Source organism: Drosophila obscura, unplaced genomic scaffold (assembly GCF_018151105.1).
Source record: "Drosophila obscura isolate BZ-5 IFL unplaced genomic scaffold, ASM1815110v1 contig_170, whole genome shotgun sequence".
Lineage (NCBI taxonomy): Eukaryota > Metazoa > Arthropoda > Insecta > Diptera > Drosophilidae > Drosophila > Drosophila obscura.
This window is the reverse complement of record NW_024542758.1, coordinates 512,596-533,287: the sequence shown is the minus strand read 5'-3', so window position 1 is coordinate 533,287 and position 20,692 is coordinate 512,596. Positions and strand designations below refer to the sequence as shown.

General features: G+C 49.2%; 1 protein-coding gene across 5 annotated transcripts; it reads right to left on the bottom strand.

The window, feature by feature from the left end:
• Positions 1-2,117: 2,117 nt before the first annotated feature.
• LOC111079039 (endothelial zinc finger protein induced by tumor necrosis factor alpha) lies at positions 2,118-19,972 on the bottom strand. 5 transcript variants are annotated; one of them, XM_022374034.2, is made up of 6 exons: positions 19,595-19,972; positions 5,055-6,067; positions 4,137-4,977; positions 3,391-3,588; positions 2,936-3,339; positions 2,118-2,848 (listed from the first exon to the last, which is right to left on the bottom strand). In XM_022374034.2, the coding sequence occupies exons 2-6, from the start codon at positions 5,544-5,546 to the stop codon at positions 2,258-2,260; spliced, it is 2,526 nt and encodes an 841-aa protein (XP_022229726.2). In that variant the 5' UTR covers positions 5,547-6,067; positions 19,595-19,972; the 3' UTR covers positions 2,118-2,257. The 5 variants fall into 5 exon arrangements, with proteins under 5 accessions (XP_022229726.2, XP_022229727.2, XP_022229728.2 ...); XM_022374035.2 differs by having other exon boundaries at positions 2,939-3,327; XM_022374036.2 differs by having other exon boundaries at positions 4,221-4,977.
• Between the last annotated feature and the right edge of the window lie 720 nt (positions 19,973-20,692).

Here is a 20,692-nt window from a genome sequence, read left to right as displayed (position 1 = left end):
CCAATACTATTTGGGATGTGAAAATATATGTATATATGTGTATATAAATTGGGTTGAAATTAAATGACGAACAGAAGAGAAAAACGGAAGCGAAAATCATAACATAATTGTGTTTTTGTTTTATTTGAAATCATTAAATAATATATGCAAACATAATTGATAATCTGTAAGCCTAAAACAGTGAAAACAAATCGTATTCCGAGCACTTTCTCTGCTTCTCTTCCATCGCAACTTAATCGGCTAGACACTAAATAGTATTAAATAATGAGTAGATACTTGCAAAGGTGAAACGACTAAACTAGAGTTAATTTCTGCTCTCCCATCTGCGATATTTCGCCCCATCTATACGTATTACGTAGGAAGCATACGCTCTATAAGATTAATAACAATCATAAATGCTTTGACGGTACATTGGAAAAATTTGATATGAAACTAAATTTGTCATCTACATATATCCACACAGTGGTTTGGGTTTGGGTTTTCGATTTGGGTTTGAGGGCAAGGGGAAAAGATAGTGGGGATAGTGCTGATTGCTGATTCAGATACTGTTTCAGTTTATAACTTTTTAGCTGACTATTGTTCGATTTTATGGCACCTGAAAGTCACATTTGAATTGCGTTTGAATTGCTTTATAGTAGTAGATCCTATTCCCGCCCGCTCGCTTTCTCTCTATCTCTTGCGTCTGCTGCCTATGGGTGTCTGTGTGTGCCTGTGCGTGTGCGTGTGCGTGCACTTGTGTGGACATATTTGGGTTAAACGTATGCCTAATTACTCGTACTAAATAAAAACTCAACATAAATTACACACAATTAGTTGGGGGAAGACAACAAATGAAGCCTAGTTCAATTCAATGTACTAAGGTTTCTCTACAACTTACTCTGCTCGTTGTATAATTATACGATAGATTGCGTTTTAGTGTTACTTTATACATATACAAAAATCACATATCAATTGAAAAGAAATTAGAAGGGTCTAATAAAGGGTTTATCCATATTCATTTAACAAAAATTCGAATACTTCAACATATCTGGAGAACGAAATCAAAACTTAGCTGCTGTGTCATCGAAAAACAAATTGCTCAGCGCCAGCCAGCGTCTGTGGCGCCTCTCTCTCTCTCTCACTCTCTCTCCACTCCTCCTCCGCTCACCTATAGCTGCCCTATCTATCGCTCTACTCGTATCACTCCGTCCATCCATATCCATATCCGTATCCATATCCATTCATTTACCCTCTCCTCCTCTCTATCTGAGTTATCCTAAGTGGTACGCCTAAAATCGTATAACTCTTGTCGATTTTTTCAGTAATTATCATCCTCCTCATCATTATGTCTGACGAACGTGTGTGTGTTTGAGTTGTGTGTGTCCTGTGTGTATAAATAGTTGATGTATTGGTAGTCTTAAGAGGTGTTTGGGTCCTTAAACGAAATTATCAAAAAGGAATCGTATAACGTTGTGTTTTGGTTCTCATTCGCGCCTCTTCTCTTCTCTTTCACCATTTGCATTTGATGTTAATGGATCGTAATCAAAGGAGTTTAGAGTCCTTTTCGAAAAGACTAGTACTCGTCCTGTTTTCTGCTGGTTTAGCTGCTCCTCTCCTGATCTTTTCCTGCTCTTCTCCGGCTCTCTCCTGCTCTGCTCTGCTCTGTCCCGTTACCAAAACTGTGTTTTGTGGCTTTAAGATTAAAGATTAGTTTTAAAAACTAAGAGAATTTGTATGCGTCTATAATCTAGAGAACTTATCAAACCTATCAAACCTATCGAATATTGTGAATAGTGTGTGTTCCTCTCAATTTTGATTTCCTCTACTGCTCCTTCTCCTCGCTCTCTCTCTCTTCCTACTGATGACATCATAGAGATCCGAATATCGAGTGTATGTGGGGATGGATGGGTATCGCATGTGTTAGAGTGGGCGGCGGTGGGGGCGCACCCCCATTGGGCACGCCCGGATGTCCCGGATGCCCCGGGTGGGGCGGGTGGGACGTCGGCGGTGGCGGCAGCGTGATCGAAAGCGTCACCGTCTGCGGTGCCGCCACCGATGAGGCGTGTGTGGAGGTGGGCGAGGCCGCTGCTGCTGCTGCTGCCGCCGCCGCTGCTGCGGCTGAAGTGATATGATGTGCGGACGAGGTGGGCGGCGGTGGGGGCGGCGGATGGTGTTGCTGTTGGGGCGCCGTCGGTTGCTGTTGCTGCTGCTGCTGTTGTTGTTGTTGCTGTTGCTGTTGCTGCTGCTGCTGTGCTCCAGGTGCTCCAGTGGTGGGATGTCACTGGGCCACAACGGAGGCGGACGGGTTCTGCTGCACCACCACGCCGGGCGCCACCGAATTGGCCACCGTGACGGTCACCGGCGTCGTGGGTCCCCCGTTTGCGTGTGCCACGCTGGGCTGCTGTGGCTGCTGCTGCTGCTGCGTCTGGAAGGGGTGCTGGAAGGGCGGCCCATAGCACTGGGGGAAGTACAGTTCGTTCTTCACCACCGACTGCTGAACGACGGCGGCGGCCGCCGCATTGGCCGCTATGCTCCGCACCGGCAGGATGTTCGCCTTGTTGTCCACCGCCGACGGATTGTTGTTGTTGAGGAACTGCTGGGCCGCCAAACTCTTGGCGTCGTTCATCAGGTGATTGGCCACGGAGGCGACCTGTGCCACCGCGTTGCTGTTGCCCTGCTGCTGCTGTACCTGTTGCTGTTGTACCTGTTGCTGTTGCTGCTGCTGCTGTTGCTGCTGGTGCTGCTGCTGCTGGCGCCGCACCTTGGTGGTGTTGGGATTCATGTGGTTGTCGATGTGCTTGGTCACCTCGTTCTCGGTGGCGAAGCGTCGCCGGCAGTTGGGCATCGGGCAGCAGAAGGGTCGATCCCCCTGCAGGAGCACAACAGAACAAAGATCGTTGGGGTTAGGAATCGACGGTCTGCGGCAGAGTGGCAGGGACTGTGGCAAGGCTACAACTACCTGGTGGGTGCGCGTGTGCTGGTCCAAGATGGCCTTCTGGCGGAAGTCCTTGCCGCACTGGGTGCACTTGTAGGGCTTCTCGCCGGTGTGGATGCGCAAGTGCTGGTTGAGGATCGTCCGCTGGCGGAAGAAGCGCGGACAGTACATACAGCCGAAGGGCTTCTCGTTGGTGTGGATCCTCAGATGCTGCGTCAGGTGCGACTGCTGGCGGAAGCGTTTGCCGCACTCCGGACAGGGATACGGCCGCGACTCGATGTGGATGCAGCCGTGCTGCAGCAGCGTCGTCTTCTGTTTGAACTCCTTGTCGCAGATGGGGCACCGCACGTAGAGCGGCATGTTGGCCGGACGGACACCGATGTGCTGCAGCACCTCGGGCAGTATCTTTTGACCTGCGGAATGATCTAATTAGAGGATTGATCGTTCGAATGCCTTTACCTCTCCAGATCACTCACCCTTGCCGTCCTTGAAGTACGAGGGATAATGCATGCCCCCGCTGCCGTCTGGCGTGCCCTGTGAATCGTCGTCGTGGTATCCCCCGCCAGCACCGGCAATGTCTCCCTTCGTGTCGTTCTCCTCGCCCGGAAAGGGCACGTCCGAGGGCCACAGCGTCGGGTGTGGCCCGTTCTTGAAGATGAGGTGTGGCGAGACATCTGTTGGGGGGACGTGTTGATCCGCATCCGCCGCACCAATCGGTTGAGCGTGGAAGTAGTTAACCGAGAGAGGGAGGGAGAGAGAGAGAGGGAGAGCAAATGTTAGCAGCGCTTAGACCTGGCCGATAGCCGAGATACAAATCTTGGAGAGAACTTTCAAACATCTTTCGCTACTCTAGAGACAGATTTAATGTTTGTTTTCCTTTGGTTTGCCGATTGGTTGAGATCCAACTGTAAGTAATAGTAAGTAATGATCGATCGAGTAGATATATATTTAGTCTGCGCCTCTCAACGAATCGACACACCAAAGCGCAAGTTTATCTTAGCCCAGGAATACTCGTATGAATTTTGTTATTTCGGCCAAAAAAGAGCATTGAATTTAGCAGGGAAATTGAATGGTGCCAAAAGTGCGTGCTGCTGCAGCTTCAGGGTCAGTTTTTCTGTGTATGCCCAGCCCCATTTAATCTATAGCTGTAGCTGTAACTGTAACTGTATCTCTATCTGTATCTGTATCTGTATTGGTAAGGAAGGATTTATCTGTCGCTCGCCTTGGTGGGTGCGCACATGCTGATTGAGGATGGCCTTCTGGCGAAAGTGCTTGCCGCACTCGGGGCAGGCGAAGGGCTTCTCACCCGAATGGATGCGTATGTGCTGGTTGAGAATGGCGCGCTGGCGGAAGCTGCGCGAGCAGTACGGGCAGGTGAAGGGCTTTTCGTTGGCGTGGATGCGCAGGTGCTGTGTGAGGTGCGACTGCTGGCGGAAACGCTTGCCGCACTCCGAGCACGGGAAGGGGCGCGCGTCCGTGTGTATGCGGTCGTGCTGCAGCAGCGTGCTCTTCTGCTTGAAGTCCTTGCCGCAGGTGAGGCACTTGAACAGCCGCAGGTCGCTGTGCGGCTTGTTCTTGTGCGGGCGCCCCGGACCGTTGCCCGTCCGGCCGCCCGTTGGCACTCCGCTCACCGGCCCCACACCGGCACCCGTCGCCCCGCCATTGGCTGCTGCGGCGCCTTCATTGGCATTCGCATTCGCCGGTCCGCCGTTGCCATTCTGCTGGCCATTCTGCTGGCCCGGCAGCAGCTCCGGCAGCGAGTAGGCCTCGCCGCCACCGCCTCCTCCGCCCCCTGCCCCGTTCTGCTCCATCGGCAGGACGCTCTTGTTCAGATAGTGGAGTGGCGGGAAGCCGGGTGGAGCCAGCATCCCGCCCTGCGGCGCCGCGTGTCTCGGTGCATAGTAGTCGGGCGTCTGGAAGCCATTGCTGGGATCGCCCTGTGGTCCGCCGCCGCCGCCCCCGTTCTGCTGCACGTGCGGGTTGCCCGCCTCCCCAGGATTCGAGCCGGAGTGCTGGGGGTCGTTGCTGCTTTGGTTTTGGTTTGGCGCGGAGTTCTGCTGAAGCTGGAAGAGAATCGATGGTCGGGCGTTAGTAATGCTGCTGCCAGGATGCTGGGGTGTGTTGTGACTCCAGGACTCACCTGGTTCATGGCATCCTCCTCTCCGCCGGCGTTCGCCCGCTGCTGCTGTTGCTGCTGCTGCTGCACCGAGGGATACGGACTGGAGGAGGGCGACACCTGCTGCTGGCGGCCATCGCCGCTGCCATTGTCGCGCGGCTCCTGGCCACCGCCTGGCGGACTCTGTGGCTGGCCCGCTGCTGCAGCCGCTGCGGCTGCCTGGGCGGCGGCTTGTGCCGCATTCTGTTGCTGCTGCGCCTGCTGCTGCTGTTGCTGCTGCTGCTGCTGGGCGTTGAGGTGCTGCTGGGCCTGCTGCTGGATGTTGGGGTACATTTCGCTGCCCCACTGGGCGGCGCTGGCCCCCAGTGCGCCCGGGTTGCGTTCCGCGTCCTGCGAGTCCTTGTAGAGGACGTACGGCTGGCCCGTATCCTGGGTGATGCAGTACATGATCTGGCGGGGCACCTTCAGACCTGCCGCTATGCAGGCCGCGAACGAGGCCGAGAAGTTGATGGCCATTGTGCTGCTCCGCTCTCCCTCTGCTCTCAGTGTTCTCTATGCTCTCTGTGGATTCCTTGTATGTCCTATTGGTTGCTGCCTGTTGCCTGGTGTGTCCTTTGACTAGGCACCCGGAGAGTTCTCTCTCTCTCTCTCTCTCGTGTGGCTTTTGTCTCTTCTGGGGACTCTCCTTCTCTATTGACTTTTGATGCACATTTTTGCAGTTTCTGTTTCTCGTTCTTAGCTGCTAATTCTGTTGGGCTGTTGCTGCTGCGGTTGCTGCGGTTGCTGCCTCGCTCTTCATTTGTTTCTCTTCATTTTGTCCAAATTTAGAATTCCTTTCTTCTTAAGTGTCACATTTATTTATTTATTTATTCCTTTGATTTATAAACTTGTTTTTGTAGCTGCTCCTCCTACTGCCTCCTGCCTCCTTTTGGTTTTCTTTTTTAGTTGAAATTAAATTGTTGTATCCTCCCTCCTTGTCTCCTTGTCTCCGATCAAAGATGTTGCTGGGCCTGCAGTCGTCAATCCTTTTGGTTGAACTGAAAGGGGAAGAAGAATAAATGTTGATTAGAGAGACGTTTACACCATAGCGAAGATACTTTCTGTTTTGGCATGCAAAACACATTTAACATTTAACTCTCGATTTCCAGGCAGGCAGCAGGCAGGCAGCAGGCAGGCAGCAGGCAAAAGTGAAAAGGCCGAGACATTAGCAGAAATGGCTGGCAAATTAAAAACAATGAAGATCATCAGCGGCTGATTGGGAGGAATGCCGCACCAATGGACACCACACCGCATGCCAAGCAGCCACTGCCACTGCCACTGCGCCCCCAGCCCACAAAATGGCTGTCCCCATGCCTCCTCCTTTGTTGTCATGGACAACTGACACCCGCCCCCTCGCCACCGCTACTTGACTCACTCTCTGTACCCTTTTTATTGGGGGTAATACAACTTTGACCAGATGTTTTCCCACACAGACAAACGAAGTAAATGCATATGGATGTTCCTCGGCTATGAATTGAGTAACTATATGCCATATACATATATTTGCCATGGATCTGCTAGGGTATTAAAAGCTGCGGCTTCCAGGCCCAGCCTTTTCTTTTCTTTCCTGTTTTGTCGTTTTTTGCTTTTTTGCTCTTTCGCTCTTTGCCTTTTTTTGGTTTTGGTTTTATCTCTGTGCCGTGTTCTTTTTGTTGTCCCACGACGACGACGACGACGTGCCAACTTTTTAATGCGGGATCAAGGTCTCGGAGAGCGTGCGCCCCGCACAGGCACAGCCAGGGACACAAGCACGGACGAGGAAAGGCACACACACACACGATACACACACGATCGCAGAAAGATATCCCCAGGCCGCTGCTGCCTGCCCGCGGAGTAATGCCACAAGGCAGGCAACCTGCTCGAACGGCAATATCCATTAAAAGTCTTCGCGAAGTTGTCGATGCTGCCTGACGAAGAGACCCAGAGAAAGGGAATGGATGGGAAGGGAAGGGATGGGAAGGGGAGGGACTCCTCTGATCAGGCAAATGCTCTGATCCCGTCGACGATGTGATAAGAGAGCTGTCCCCCCCATTGATTGACTTGTCTGCGAAGGGGTCAGCGTCAGCGTCAGAGTCAGAGTCGGAGCATGTGCCTGGAACAATCTCTGGATAGATATTTTATGCGCGTACTCCGCCAATTGTGAGCCCCAATGAAATGAATCGACTCTGGCTGAAATCGCTTTGCGTGTCGACATTACAGAAGAAGTTGAGTCGAGTTGAGTCCGGGAATCGGCACGGTCAATGGGCCGAGTAGTCGAGTAGTAGGCAAGTCGAGTCGTCAATCGGCTATCGGGAGCCGGCTATTCGCGAGGGAACGTCGAAGTAAACTACCTTGAACCCGCGAGCGAGTGAACGCGACGCGCCGCGGCGTCGCTGCAGCGTCGAACTGTGAGATACCTCAACAGTGGAGTGAGCTGGCGGGTCCGGAACATGCACTCGGGCTGGCAGGAAAGTAGACGGAGACGATGGACGAGAGGGGCTGGGAGGGGGCTGTGGCGGTGCTCTCCAACGATTGCACTTCGTGTCAAATGCAGTGCCGCCGTCGTTGCCTTTGCCGCCGTCGTTGCCGTTGCCGTTGCCTTTGCCGTTGCCTTTGCTATTTGTGAATTATTGCGCTCCATTGGCAGGGCGACAGCATTTGCAATTTATGCGTTCGTTGTCGTCGCAGGTCGCCCTCCAGTCCGAACGAATCCCATTCCGATTCCGAGTGCCACTATCTGCGACTATCCACGGCCAGCAGCTCCCACTGCTCCTCCCCGGCCCGCTTCAAAAGATTGTAGCACTCTAAGGAGTATTGTGTAACAGGCCAGCAGCAGCAGCAGATGGGATACCCAAATAGTTACCCCCTAAAAGTGTCTGCCCATTGCTCAGTATTTACAGCATTAATGCAGAGTAAAACCACGCGATCTCTGGCTCGCTTCTAATGGCCCATTTCGCCCAGATCTGCGCACATCCGCAATAATTTCCATGCCCCAAACTCGTACTCGTATCGGCAGTATGCATATGCTCCACTTTTCGCTCTTTTCGCTTATCGTCGAGCAAATTCGAGTTGCCAATTTCTGGCTCACGCTCTGCTGCCAGTGAAAGTTGTCAATGTGCCTCAGCTCCAGCTCCAGCTCCAGCTCGAACTCCAGTGGTGTTCCCCTGCCCATGCTCCCGCCTGCCCCACCCACAACTCGTGTCGTGGTCCGCCAAGGGGGAGAATGATATTTCAGTTCAGTTCAGTTTCTATTTCTATTTAAATGGCGGCCAGCACAGCGAGTCAGCCAATGACGCCGTCGCTCATTGCCATTAATATACATTTATCTTGCACCACTCGTATCTCGTGCCGGTGCACTTGTGTCTGGTGTCTTGTTTCTTGTATCTTGTGTCTTGTATCTGCTGTCTCTGTGGCTGTGGCTCGTGTCTTGTGGTGTTGCTGTGGCGCTGTCAGGTGTGAAGTAGGTGGAGTCTGCCTGCCCGGCCGCCCCACTCTTGCTCCCATTTCCCGTTCAAGCTGCACTGCGTTCGGCTCTACTGCGTATCGGGTGTACGATTACCCGCCCATTGACGCACCGGACGATCCCCAGGCCCAGACGCAGATCCTCAATGCTCCTCCAAGTCCAGAAGGCACCCTAGGTCCATATTCCACAGTATTCCATAATTTTGGGCATTACTTTCGCACTATTTATGGAGCTGTCACTGCGACCATCGAGCATACGAGTGAGTGCCCACTCACAGCCCCAAAAAAACAAAAACAAAAACAAACACACAAAAAAGAACAATTCTCAAGGTTAAGGCAGCAAAACTGAGAATAGCAACAACAACCAAATATACAAATTGCCAAAAAGTTTTTTGCGCTTGTTGCTCGACAGCGACGACAACAAAAAACGAGCGCCAAAAACATTTTAACGTAATTTGTGCAGCCATCTAATTCAATACACAATAGCTTTGCCAAACACGGAGAGAGCGAGAGAGGGAGAGTCATAGATAGACCCGACGAGAGAGAGAGCACACCAAGGAGAGAGTGTGAGTGAGAGAGAGAGAGAGCGCATAAACTATAGCGACAGGTACGTACGTACCCCCCCGTATAAAAGATAGAAATACTCGCACTCGCACCCGTACCCGTACCCGTACGATAAATGTGAGAGCAACGAGCTACGAGCGAATAATAAAAACAATTTGCGCCACACAAAAATAAAAAAAAGACAAAAAATGACTCACAAAAAGAGCCAAATGGGCAATTTTTCAGCATTTTTCGAGTATTTTGCAAAATTTGGTTACCTTTTGGTTTACTATTCGTTGGGTGGGAGAGAGAGGACGAGGACAGGGACGGGGACGGGGACGGGAAAAGGGTTTATCTGTACGGCTGGGCAGTCGATTTTTCAGAGAGCTTTTTGTCAGTAATTGAATAAAGGAATCCCAGATAGCTGTCATTGTCAATTCGGAGTTGGTGTAGGAGAATGGTACAACTGCTCGTCGAATGCCCTACCAGATGCAGGCACATGTACATAACATATGAGCCACTGCAGAATTTTTTATTATTCCCTAATGTATGGCTATTTAACTGCGATTATCCATGGGGGTTTGTAGGAAACCAAATACTATCAGTCAACTCCGTATCCTCACAAAAGGGTATTTGCAGGCGGCCTGCGCGGACTGACTGAAGTTCCCTTTTTAGCCAATTTTTCGGATCACTTGGGGCAGTAATTGGATGGAGCAATCTCCTTATTGATGCCAATGCTGGATTCTTGTACACCCTCGCCTGGTACCCTCCCTATAAGGGTATTCACAGCATCGACTGTTTGGCTTTTCCCCATTTTTTTTGTTTTTTTTTTTTGGCAAATATCTGTACATTTAATTAACGCTCGACGTTGCTGGCGTCGCTGTCGTGTGACAAACAACATTTTTCTACCGGCAAAAAAATACCCCATTGCTGAGGGGCAGATGGATGGATGGACGGACGGACCGCAGCACGCCACACATGCATTAGGAGTTGGAGATGTATCTGTTAGATACATAGCGCCAAAAAAGAAAAAAGAAAAAAAAAACCAGCAGCGGAAAACGGCAAACAGAGATCCACAGCACACAGATACACACGCACACACAATTAAGTGATTTCGCTTGTTTTATTGTTGAACATTTTGTGGATTTTAGTTTTTTGTGCAAAAAGCGCTTTTATTTTTTTTTGCTTATAATTCATCATATTCCTTTATGGCCTGACATTCGCACACAACATTCGTAGATACTCGAACGCACACTCACACAGCTACAGACACTCACACACACACAGACACACCGATGTGCCCTACTCTTTCAGACCCCAAAAATATAAATGAATTTAGCCCCAGGGAGAATTTCGCAAAAAAAAAAAACACACACACAAAATTCGGAGAGCAAAAAGCAAATAAAAATTGCAAATGATTTGTGGCGAAAATGTTGTTGCTGCTTTTTTTTTCTTGCTTTTAGTTTTTGTGCGCGCCTTCTGCTTTTGAGCTTCTCTGCTCATTAGTGCCGTTTTGTGTGTGTGCTTGCCCCTCAGCCCACCCCGCTCTATCAGCCATCACGCCCCACCTCCCCACTGTGCTGTGTGCTGTGTGTCGCCCCCGAGGCGAATCTCTTTTGCATTTTGTCCACTTGATTTACGCGCAAACATTTTCAAGTTGTGTATCGTATTATTTTTAGTGGATTTACATTCAATACAATCCTGCCTCTCCCTTAGTTTTAAAATGCCTAATATAATGTTCAGTTAATTGGGTCTCCTGCAATCTATGCTGGAGAGTGAGCAATGACCATCTTTGAGGCACTCACGCCCCACTATTTGCCTGGTGTTTCACACCTCCATTCAAAATGGCCTTGATTCGGACGATGATAATATTGATCTATCTCATATGGAAATACGTGCAGCAGGGAGGTGTGACTGTGACGCTGACTGACCTGGGGGGCTGGCACGCCAAGACAAGATCTGCCTTTCAGGGGAAGCCAATAATTCTGTATCTGTTTCACAGCCAAGAAATCGTCGAGCAGTTCTTTGACATGCTGCAAAATACACTAACCTCAAAAAGTTGATTGCGGCAGGCGATGGGCATGGCGGAGAGCAGAGGGCGGTGCATACTCTTAGATACGATACGAAAAATTGCAGCGGCCACGAACACAGGCGCAGCGTGCGCCTCGCATACACGCACACAGATGCACGTGCTCACACAGACACCCCCGAAATGAACCGAAATTCGTATCTGGCGACTGCCAGCACACAGATACCACCACGAATGCACGTTGCAGTGGCAGTGGCAGATACACACACACTCGACGAGATTCCCGAACTCTGTCTGCTGCAGTTGCAATGTTGCACAAGGGAAAAACTGCCGACGATCACACAAAACGTTTTCTGCTTTCTGTCTCTTATTATTTTCAATACATAATTTAGAGAAGTTCACTTTTCATTTGGCGGTTCCTGCTCCACCCCACTCACTGCCTCTGCCCCCGCCACCGTTCTGGCAGCGTTGCGTATACGCCGCGTCGTGCGGCACACATGTAAATTATCTATTGTTGATTCGCGACACTCTGTCGCTCGTTTTCTTCTATTCTCGACTGCTTCTGTTTTTTTTTTTGGTGCACTTTTTGCGTTTTATTTTCAGTTTTTTTCAGTTTTTTCTGTTCGCTTCAACGACTACATTTTTGGTTATTTTTGATGGCTGCCCCGCGAAGTTCCCGATGGGAGAGCGCTCCACACATGTGTGTGCCGACAGTGTACAGCTTTTTTTTTTATTAGATGTCGTCGACGTCGGGCAAGAAAAATCGAACAAAATGCCAAAAAATAACAAACCGAAAGAGATTCCGAATCCGAATCCGAACCGAGACTCAACTCAACTCTCAGCGATGTCGTCGTCGTCTGTTTTCTGTTTCTGCTTCTGTTTCGCGGTGCCTTGCCTTTGCCTTTGCCTTTACCCCGTCCCAGTGCCTGTATCTGTATCTGTGTATCTGTATCTGTGTCTCTGGGAGCGGAGCGCGCCAACTTTTGCTTGGAACTCAGATTCTCGAGAGAGAGAGAGCGAGCCCCACCGCGAGAGAGAGAGCGAGAGTGCGAGTGCGAGCGAGCGTGGTCGGTCTCTCTAAGCTTTTTTAGTCAAAACATTTGCAAAATTTTTTCCACTTTTTGCCGGCGAGGAGCCGTTTGCATTGGTGTGAGTGCGAGCGCCACTCTTGCGTCTTACACAATCGTCTCTGTATTGGTGCAGTCGCTCTCAAAGCTCGCTCGCTGGCTCTCCCTCTGTCTGTCTGTCTGTCTGTCTGTCGCTCTTCTAATGATGGGGGCAGCGCTCGCTCTGCTCTGCTCTGCTCTATCCTGCCCCGCAGCTTTTGGAGCGCGGGCTGCCTGCACTTCGGAAGCGCTTTCGTTCGCCTCGCTTTTATTTTGTGTATAATCTGTTTTTTATTTCGCTTTAATTTGCACATTGGGCCAAGAGAATGCAAGAGGAAGGGCGCGGTAGATGGTGGGGGAGTGGGAGAGGGAGGGGGAGAGGTACCTACTACATGCCACATCACTGCCACCTCGACTGTGTCTCGACAGCGTCTCATCGCTTAATCAGCTCAACCTTTGGACCTGCTGACCAAATACCCAAACCGTTAAGTCAATTACGATTTGCCGCCACTCCCACTCGCACTCTCCCCCTCTTGGCCATGACCCCTTCCCCACCACTGATGGCAGCGAGTTCCACAAAGAGCTCTGCTTTTATCGTGCCAGAAAATTTGCAATTGTTCATTTGATTTCGTTGCTTTCCGGGTTGATTGTTGGGGCGTGGAGAGGGCCGGCAATGGGACTGACAGGTGCCGAGGGACGGACAGAGGGACAGAGGGACAGATGAACTGAGGGGCCGAAAACGTGTACAAATATTAAGTAAATCATTGTATGATGTGTATGCATTTTTGTATAAATAAACAACGCGCTTTTTACTATTTTTATTTTCTTTATAAATAAGAGCAGATGCAAATGAAGCAGATACCCGTACCCATACCCATACCCGTACCCCTACCCCTACCCAGTACCCAATCGACCCTCGTACTGTCCAACTAAAAGTATTTGTAATACTCGTACGTACATCTGTACGTCTGTCTGTGCAACAATAATACAATGTTTCAATGGTACATTTGCTGACATCGTGTCTTTTGTATTTTGGCGTTTTTGCCCGATATTTTGATTCCGCTTTGTTTTGGGGTTTCTGCCAGTGCTGCACAAAACTGGGGGGAAAACACGAAAAATTACAAGTTATTTTTTTATGGTAAAAATAAAAATGCATTTTAAATGCCATTTCGAAAGCGAGACGCAAAATCCAATCGAAAGTCTTCCCTTGAGTTCAGCGGGCACCAGAATAAACGAAATGAAACAAAACGAAACGAATTGGCATTTGGTGCTGCAGTTTCAGAGATACAATTCTATCTCGCAGATACAGATATCTCCCTCTCTCTCTCCCTCTCTCCCTCTCTCTTGCTTTTGCTCCTCTCTGGGGCATCTTTTGTGCAGTTTGTAGTTTAATTTTAGAATCTTTTTATTGCATTGTTGCCAAGAATCTTGGCCGTTCCACTGTGTTGTTTACCAATGCATTCAGCTGTTTTTGCACCCATGGATAATACATATATCTCTGTATCTGTATCCATATACTGCATCTATGTATTGTGTGTGTGTGTGTGTGTGTGGTTGCGCCTTGGCTTTTGGTTCAGTAACCTATCGATTTGATTTTGTTTACCTTCCCGACTTGATAAAATGAAATGTCGGAGGAGAAAGCAAAGCAATTCGCAAATATTATGACATGCATATGAATGGCAACCATATCCGTGGAGGAGGAGGAGGAGATTGCCTGCTCTATGGTCGTATGGTCTGTACATATAGAATAAGCATTACCCCTTCACGTTCGCTGATTTATTGATTAGATCTGGGTTCTGTAGTCTCAAAACAAACCTATTTATATACGGTACATACGATTCTCGCACATTCCCTGTCTCGCTGATAAGCGAATATTCCTGACCTGACTATAAGTGTACGAGGTGGGGGAGACTCGCTCTTCCCCTCCCTTCCAGCTGCTAACATCTCCTCTCTGTGCTCGACCTAATGCAACATGTCGAACGAGTCTAATGCAATTACCTTAAATGGCGGCAGAAATGCAATTTAGCGAAATATGTTCAAAATCTTTAGGGCGGTGGGAGCTGGCCAGCAGCTTAGGTGCCACTGCCACAGGTATTTAACCAGAGAACGGACAGTGGCAAGTGACAAAAATGCAGCCGTGCGTAATTGTTCGCCCTCTCTGGCGTTCCCCCTGTTCCATTCGCTACTTTGTTGTCTGTGGGTTTTCCAATCCGGCGATGCGTAAAGTGTGAAAATCCGCACGCACACCGCAGAGCGGGATGGGCATGGGGCATGGGGCAGACGCACAAAGCATTGACCAACCTTGTCGCTTGTGCCACAAAACCCACCTCCAGCTCCAACTCAGCGTTCACCCCAGCGTCCACCCCGTCTTCAGCAGCACGAGGGTCTTTTCGTTTAATGGCATTTATGTAAGTAATAGGATTAGTGGGGACCATGGGTCGGACACCTTTTCACCGAACCGACCCTAAGTAGCTGCCAGACATGGACGCTGCCACTCTGCCACTCTGCCAGTCTGCCACTGTGGCCCACTCCGACACCGGAAGCACTTGCAGATGTTGTGCCAAACATTTCCCCGAGAACTAAATGAGTTTTGACATAGTTTTCCCTCGAGGAGCTGGCTAGAAGAGAACCCGAAATGAACCGAACTTCCATTCCATTCCGCTCCGCTCCGGCCAACGAGGCGTATGCGCGTTTTTGCGTCTGGCAACTTTTCGAGGGCCCTCCGGGGAGTGTGTCAAATTCAAATTCAAACTCAAATTGGCAGGCAGCACTCGTTAAATAGTTGGGGACGAGGAGGCGTGGCCGGGAGACCGACCGCCCATCATTTGCACGCGAAAGCTTCTCCCAAAAAGAAAACAAAATACATATTTATATTTTGTATTTTGTATTTTGTATTTGCCTCTTCTGCTGGTAGCTGCTACTTCCGCTTGTCGTCTTGCCAGAGTCGCTAATAAACTTTATCGCGTTTTTCGCTTTGTTTGTTTTGCATGAAAGTGAAAACTGCGAGGAGATACGGCGCGTCGTTCAAGGCACTCGTTTAATTTTCCCCCCTTTGCAGCCAGCAAGTTTGATGGGCAGAAAAGTTTTAGCGCAGACAGCAGACAGCAGCCAGACAAAAGATGGTTACTAGTAGCAAAAGGGGGAAACATCTGAGATGCAACATGAGGAGCACATCAGCAGAACCAGCAGAACCGAATGTGGGTGAAAGTCCTTAATGTGCCACATGCGAGGAACGAGGACTTGTGCTTTAATTAGCTGATGAGAACTTAACGAAGGATCCTTCGCCTCCAAGGTCTCTGAAGCAGTCGATTCTGCCGCGATTTCTGTTCAGCCTGAGACATCCATTTGGGGGCAGGGCCGGGGACTCGAACACCAGCTGAGCAATTGTAATGAGGCTCTCTCCGGCTCCCACTCCTCTTGCTAGCTTCCCGCTCCGACAGGCCGTAAATCAAATGAGGCAAATTTGTGGCAACAAAGGAGAGAACGAGCCATGAACATGAGGCATGGGGCATGGGGTATGGGGCATGTGGCATCGGCCATGGGGCGCTTACAAAGTTTCCACTGCAGTTAAATGCAGTTGCAGGTTTACAATTTTATAGCTGCCTTGCCAACGCCCCCTCCTCATTCCGCAGTTTGTTGGGTTTGGGGGCAGGCTAGCTCCTGGGAAGCCCTCTGCTTGTATGTGTGTGTGTGTGTGTCTGGCTGCATTGTGCCCCAAGTACTGAGCATTTTTATGCTGTTTCTATTTGGCTGCAGACAAAAAGTGCACTTGTACGAACGCTCGCAGTTTTAAGAGCCAGAAAAACGCAGGAGAACAAAAGTGTGGCATGAAAGGAAAGACGGGGTGGCATGGTGGGCTATAAGGCAGGGGCATGTGGCAAGTGGAGAACTGTTTGTGTGTACATTCGTGTGTGTGCAAATGCTAAATAAATGTGTGGACTTTTTGTTCCAGCCTTACGAGCAGGAGCCCGAGCTCGGGTAAGTATTGTGGATGAGAGGGATATGCATGCATTAATGAAAAGGTTCCCCAATTGTTTGCCTCCCCCCTGCCCCATGCCACATGCCACAAGCCGATGCTGCTGCCGTTCTTATTTTAAATATTTACACCTCTTTCTCCCATCTCAGAGAGCCACGTCGGCTAATCGGATTTCCCAGCCTCTTCTCTTTGATCTAATTTTTGCTTCAGTTTCCAGGCACGGCACGGGGTGGGCTGCTTCCCTCCTCAAAAAAGGGATCCGCTGCCGAAAAAACAGTTGGAAATATTTTAATGGTCTTATTTGTTCGTCTGCTGTTTACCCTCCACCCCCACTCCCACCCACACATCCAGCCATCCATACAGCCACCCAACCCCCCAGCCACCCAACCACACAAGCTTGGCTCGGTAAAATGTTTATTGCATGGTAACGTTGTCGTCGTCATGTGGAAAACAACTCTCCATTCCCCCTCTCCCACCCAGCTCTGCCCCACCATTCTGCCCAGTCCTTGCCCACCCATTCGGTGGCAAGACGAGCGAGCGATCTCAGAACGGGGCGTATGAAAATGTTACGCATACGCCCCGTGCTGCCTCGCGATAGGCTGTTGACATGCATCGACCGACCAACCCTCGACCCCTCCGTAGTGTTGTTGATTTTAAATAAAATAAAATAAAAGGATTTCAAGTTGGTTCTCCTTCTGTTTTTACCTTTTTGGCATCTGCAGATGCGGATGCAGATGCAGTGGGCGTGACTGGAGGACCTTGCATATGGCTACTGCTACTGCCGCTGCCGCTGCTGCTGCTCCTGCTCAACCGTTGACTGATCTCTGACTGCAATCAATGGGTGAACTTTCCCAGGTTCCCCTTTCCGCTATCCCTAGTCTCCTGTTTTTGAGCCCTTTAATGTCTATCCTGGCTAATTACGAGCGCAGGCAAGCGTTAAAAAAAAGCCTTTTCATCGGAGCTCCAACTTTTGTGGCCCTGCGGCATGGGGATGAACCCCATTTCGCTGACTTTTGACAACTTCAAAAGCATTTCAGCCGACATTTCTGCCCTGCCAACACACATGTACGGGTCCTGCCATGTCCCTTCCCCACCTCCGTGACTGATGTTGAACCTAAGCTTCCGGCATGCCTATGCCTCTGCCTCTGACTCTGCCACGAGCCTGTGTATTCATACAGCTATCTTGCCATCTATTTATCTGGCATCCATTCCTCTATCTGGCACGTTTCTGGCCCATACGCAACATTGTCAAGTGGCAGCCATAGCCATGCCACCAAGGCCAGCGAAAGCCCTCCAGCAGAATTGGGTGGCCAGCCATCCACTTGGGCCCTATGGAGGAGCTCCCTCCGGCCCCCCTTCTCTATCACGTGGCATGCCCCGCTCGTTCTATCTGCTGTCATTCAGGACTTTCACTTGCAACAGCAGCAGCAGCGAGGAATGTTGTGAATATTTATAGATAGAGCTTTGAATAAGTGGAGAGCATAATTAAGAGGAACCCCATGCAAATGCTGTGTGGCAAACTCTCTCTTAGGATTCAAAATGAATCCACCATGGAGCACTCTCCACCCTTGCCTGACTGGTAGTCACCTTGCCACAAAGAGGGCAAACCTTGGGCGTCGCAAAGACAGCTCAGCTTACAATTAATTCTGATGTTCTACACCCAAAACGAGACAAGACCCATTCTTCTTCCCCCCTCGCCGCTCTTTGCATGATATGTCACGTTTGCTCTAGACTCCAGAAACTACACATTCAATGACGGGGCAAAAAATCAGCAAAGACTGAGAAATTTTTGCGCGTCAACTGCAATAAAATGAGACGAAATGGCGCGGGGAAAAGGAGGGGAAATGCGACCGAAAAAATGCAATTTCCGTGCGGTTTGGTGGATTTTCAGTGGGTTTTTGGGTAGAGTGGGGCTGGGGCTGGTGCTGGGGCTGGGCGGCTGAGTGGGTGTGTGGGTGGCTTCTGCGGCTTCCACTGTTGCCAAGTGCAAGCGCAGCGCAAAATTAAAAGAGAGAAAAAAGTTGAACGAATGTAAATTAAAGTTGTCATTAATGACATGGCCCACACGTACGCCCCGCATATATGCAGATACACTTACAGACGCACAGACAGATACAAAGAGAGAGAGAGAGAGAGAGAGAGATATAGATGGAGAGAGTGTGGGAGTGAGGGGGAGAGAACATATAATTGCGCTCTTTTGGGCAACGCGTCGCTGGCTTCAAACCCATTAAAAATTGCAGCTACTTTCTGTTCAGGGGTGGGGCAGGCTGACAGACAGACAGTCAGCCTCTGCCGCCGCACATCCTCGTGCGCCTCTGCTGGCTGACCAGGGCGCTCAGCGACCACCCCTTTTCCCTGGACAACTACGCCACTGCCCACGCCTCTTCCGCTGCTGCTGCCGCAGTCGCTGCCCCTGTCGCTGTCGCTGCCACTGCCACTGCCTGCTGCCATTTGCCGTTAAAAATGTGTGGAGTCAACTGTACTTTTACGCTCACACACACTCACGCATGCACACACACACACACACACAGTCACAGACAGAGGCATTTTTATATACGAATTTTATTTCAATTCATTTAAAAAATATGTGTAATGCTTCCTTTTTTTTCTGCCTCTGCCTCTGCCGCTGCTGTTGCGGCTTTGGATGCCACTGCTCTGCCACTCACTCTCCTCTCCTTTCCTTTCCTTCCCACTCCCCTTCTCTGCTCTGCTCTGCTCTGCTGTCGGCGCTCATCCTTTCGACTTTTGTGTTTCGATTGTCGATGGACACAGCACCCAACCACCCAACGACCCACCCACCACCATCAATTTTAATGGCCAGCAAAAGGGGTCGAAAGAGGCTGTGGAGGGAGGGAGGATGGAGCATGGCAAAAGGATATGTGGTTCTCGCGCTCTTTTGGGTGTCCGTCGCGCATTTTTTCAATAATTAATTTTTTGCGCGTAAATGAAATTTGCATGTAGATGAGGATACAAGTATATACATGTCCTGGACACACACACATACACACAGGCACATATTCATGGGACAAGGGGAGGCTGCTATATAATGTGTGGATGGTGTCTCTCGCTTGGACAAGTAAATGGTTTCTGTTCCTGTGTTCTGGCTTCTGACAGTGCGTTTTCGTTGCATACTTTTTGGCGCGCACGCCTGCTTTTCCTTATTGGACTCCGCGCCATCTCTTTTCCCCCCATACACATATCTGGCATATCTGCCCTCGGACTGTAGTGCTCGGGGGTATATTCTGTTCGAGAAACATGCCTTTCCGATCCCTTCAAGTATCGGTATTCATGAAAGAGAACATCTGGAGCTGGAGCAACCCAGATGATTGATCTACCCAAAATCTATTCGTACTTAAACCTGAAGTTCCCATGAAGTTTTTCTATATTTTCAATTAATTAATAGCTAAATGTATCCCAGATTTGTACTCACCTACTTAGCAGCCAATGTTAGCTTTTCGTGCCGAAGATCTCTGACAGTTTTCCTTATCCAAAGTTGTGTTCCAAATGGGATTTCGTGGAATGTAGATTTTAGTGCCAGAAAAACTTCTTCTCTCTCTTTGTCTCCTTTGCTCCTCTACGCTCTTTATAGGTTTAAGTTGCTCGAATACTCGTGTTATCATAAATGGTAATATAATTTGATGGTTAAGCTTAGAACGCTCCGCTTATCTGAATGGATTTTTGTTTGGTTTTGTTTTGTTTTTGTTTGTTTTGTTTTTCACACTACTAATATTAGCATTAATTTTTGTATACGTACGAAATGCATTCGAAAACTGTTTTTACATGTTTTAGATCATAGTTTTGCTTTTGCTTTTGCTTTTGCCACGATATGAATAATTTGAGATAATTTTTATATGGATATATATTGATATTGTGATGTTCTTCGATCTCTCTCTCTCTCTTGCTCCTCCGTCTCTCTCTCTTTCTTGCTTCTCCTCTCCCGCTTCTCCGGGTCCTGTGTGCTGCTTAGCCAACGATGGCCGCACACAGATACGCACCGCACACACACATACACATACACAAATGTACAGTTCTCGTTGCGCAACTTTGGCACAAAACTGTTCTTAACCGTTTCCTAGTGTTCACTCGCGAAATGTTTAATGTTTTTCTCTTCTCTCCTTCCTTGTTTTGTCGATGGCTTCACCTCTCAAAGTTTTCATTCAAGACTTTTTCAGAACATTTTCTTGACCGCGTTGTTTTTCGCTTTTTGTTTTTTGTTTGTTTGACGAACGTAAAAATTCAAAAGACTAAGACGAAAATTCAAACCCTAACACAAAGTTTCAATTTTATTAACGACAAAATTGGGCTGCTGCTGCGCTGCTGCTGCTTTTCAATGGATTTCCGTTTTAAGCTTTTTTGTGGCTGTTTTTCCGTTGTTTTTTGTTGTTGTTTTGTTTTGGTTTTTGTTTTAAAGACACAAAAGAAATTTAACAAATTTTGGCTATTTCCTTTTATTTTTGTATTCCTTTTTTTTGGCTTTTGTTTTTGAATTTCAGTTTTCACTTCTGCTGTTTTGCTGTTGCTTTTCTGT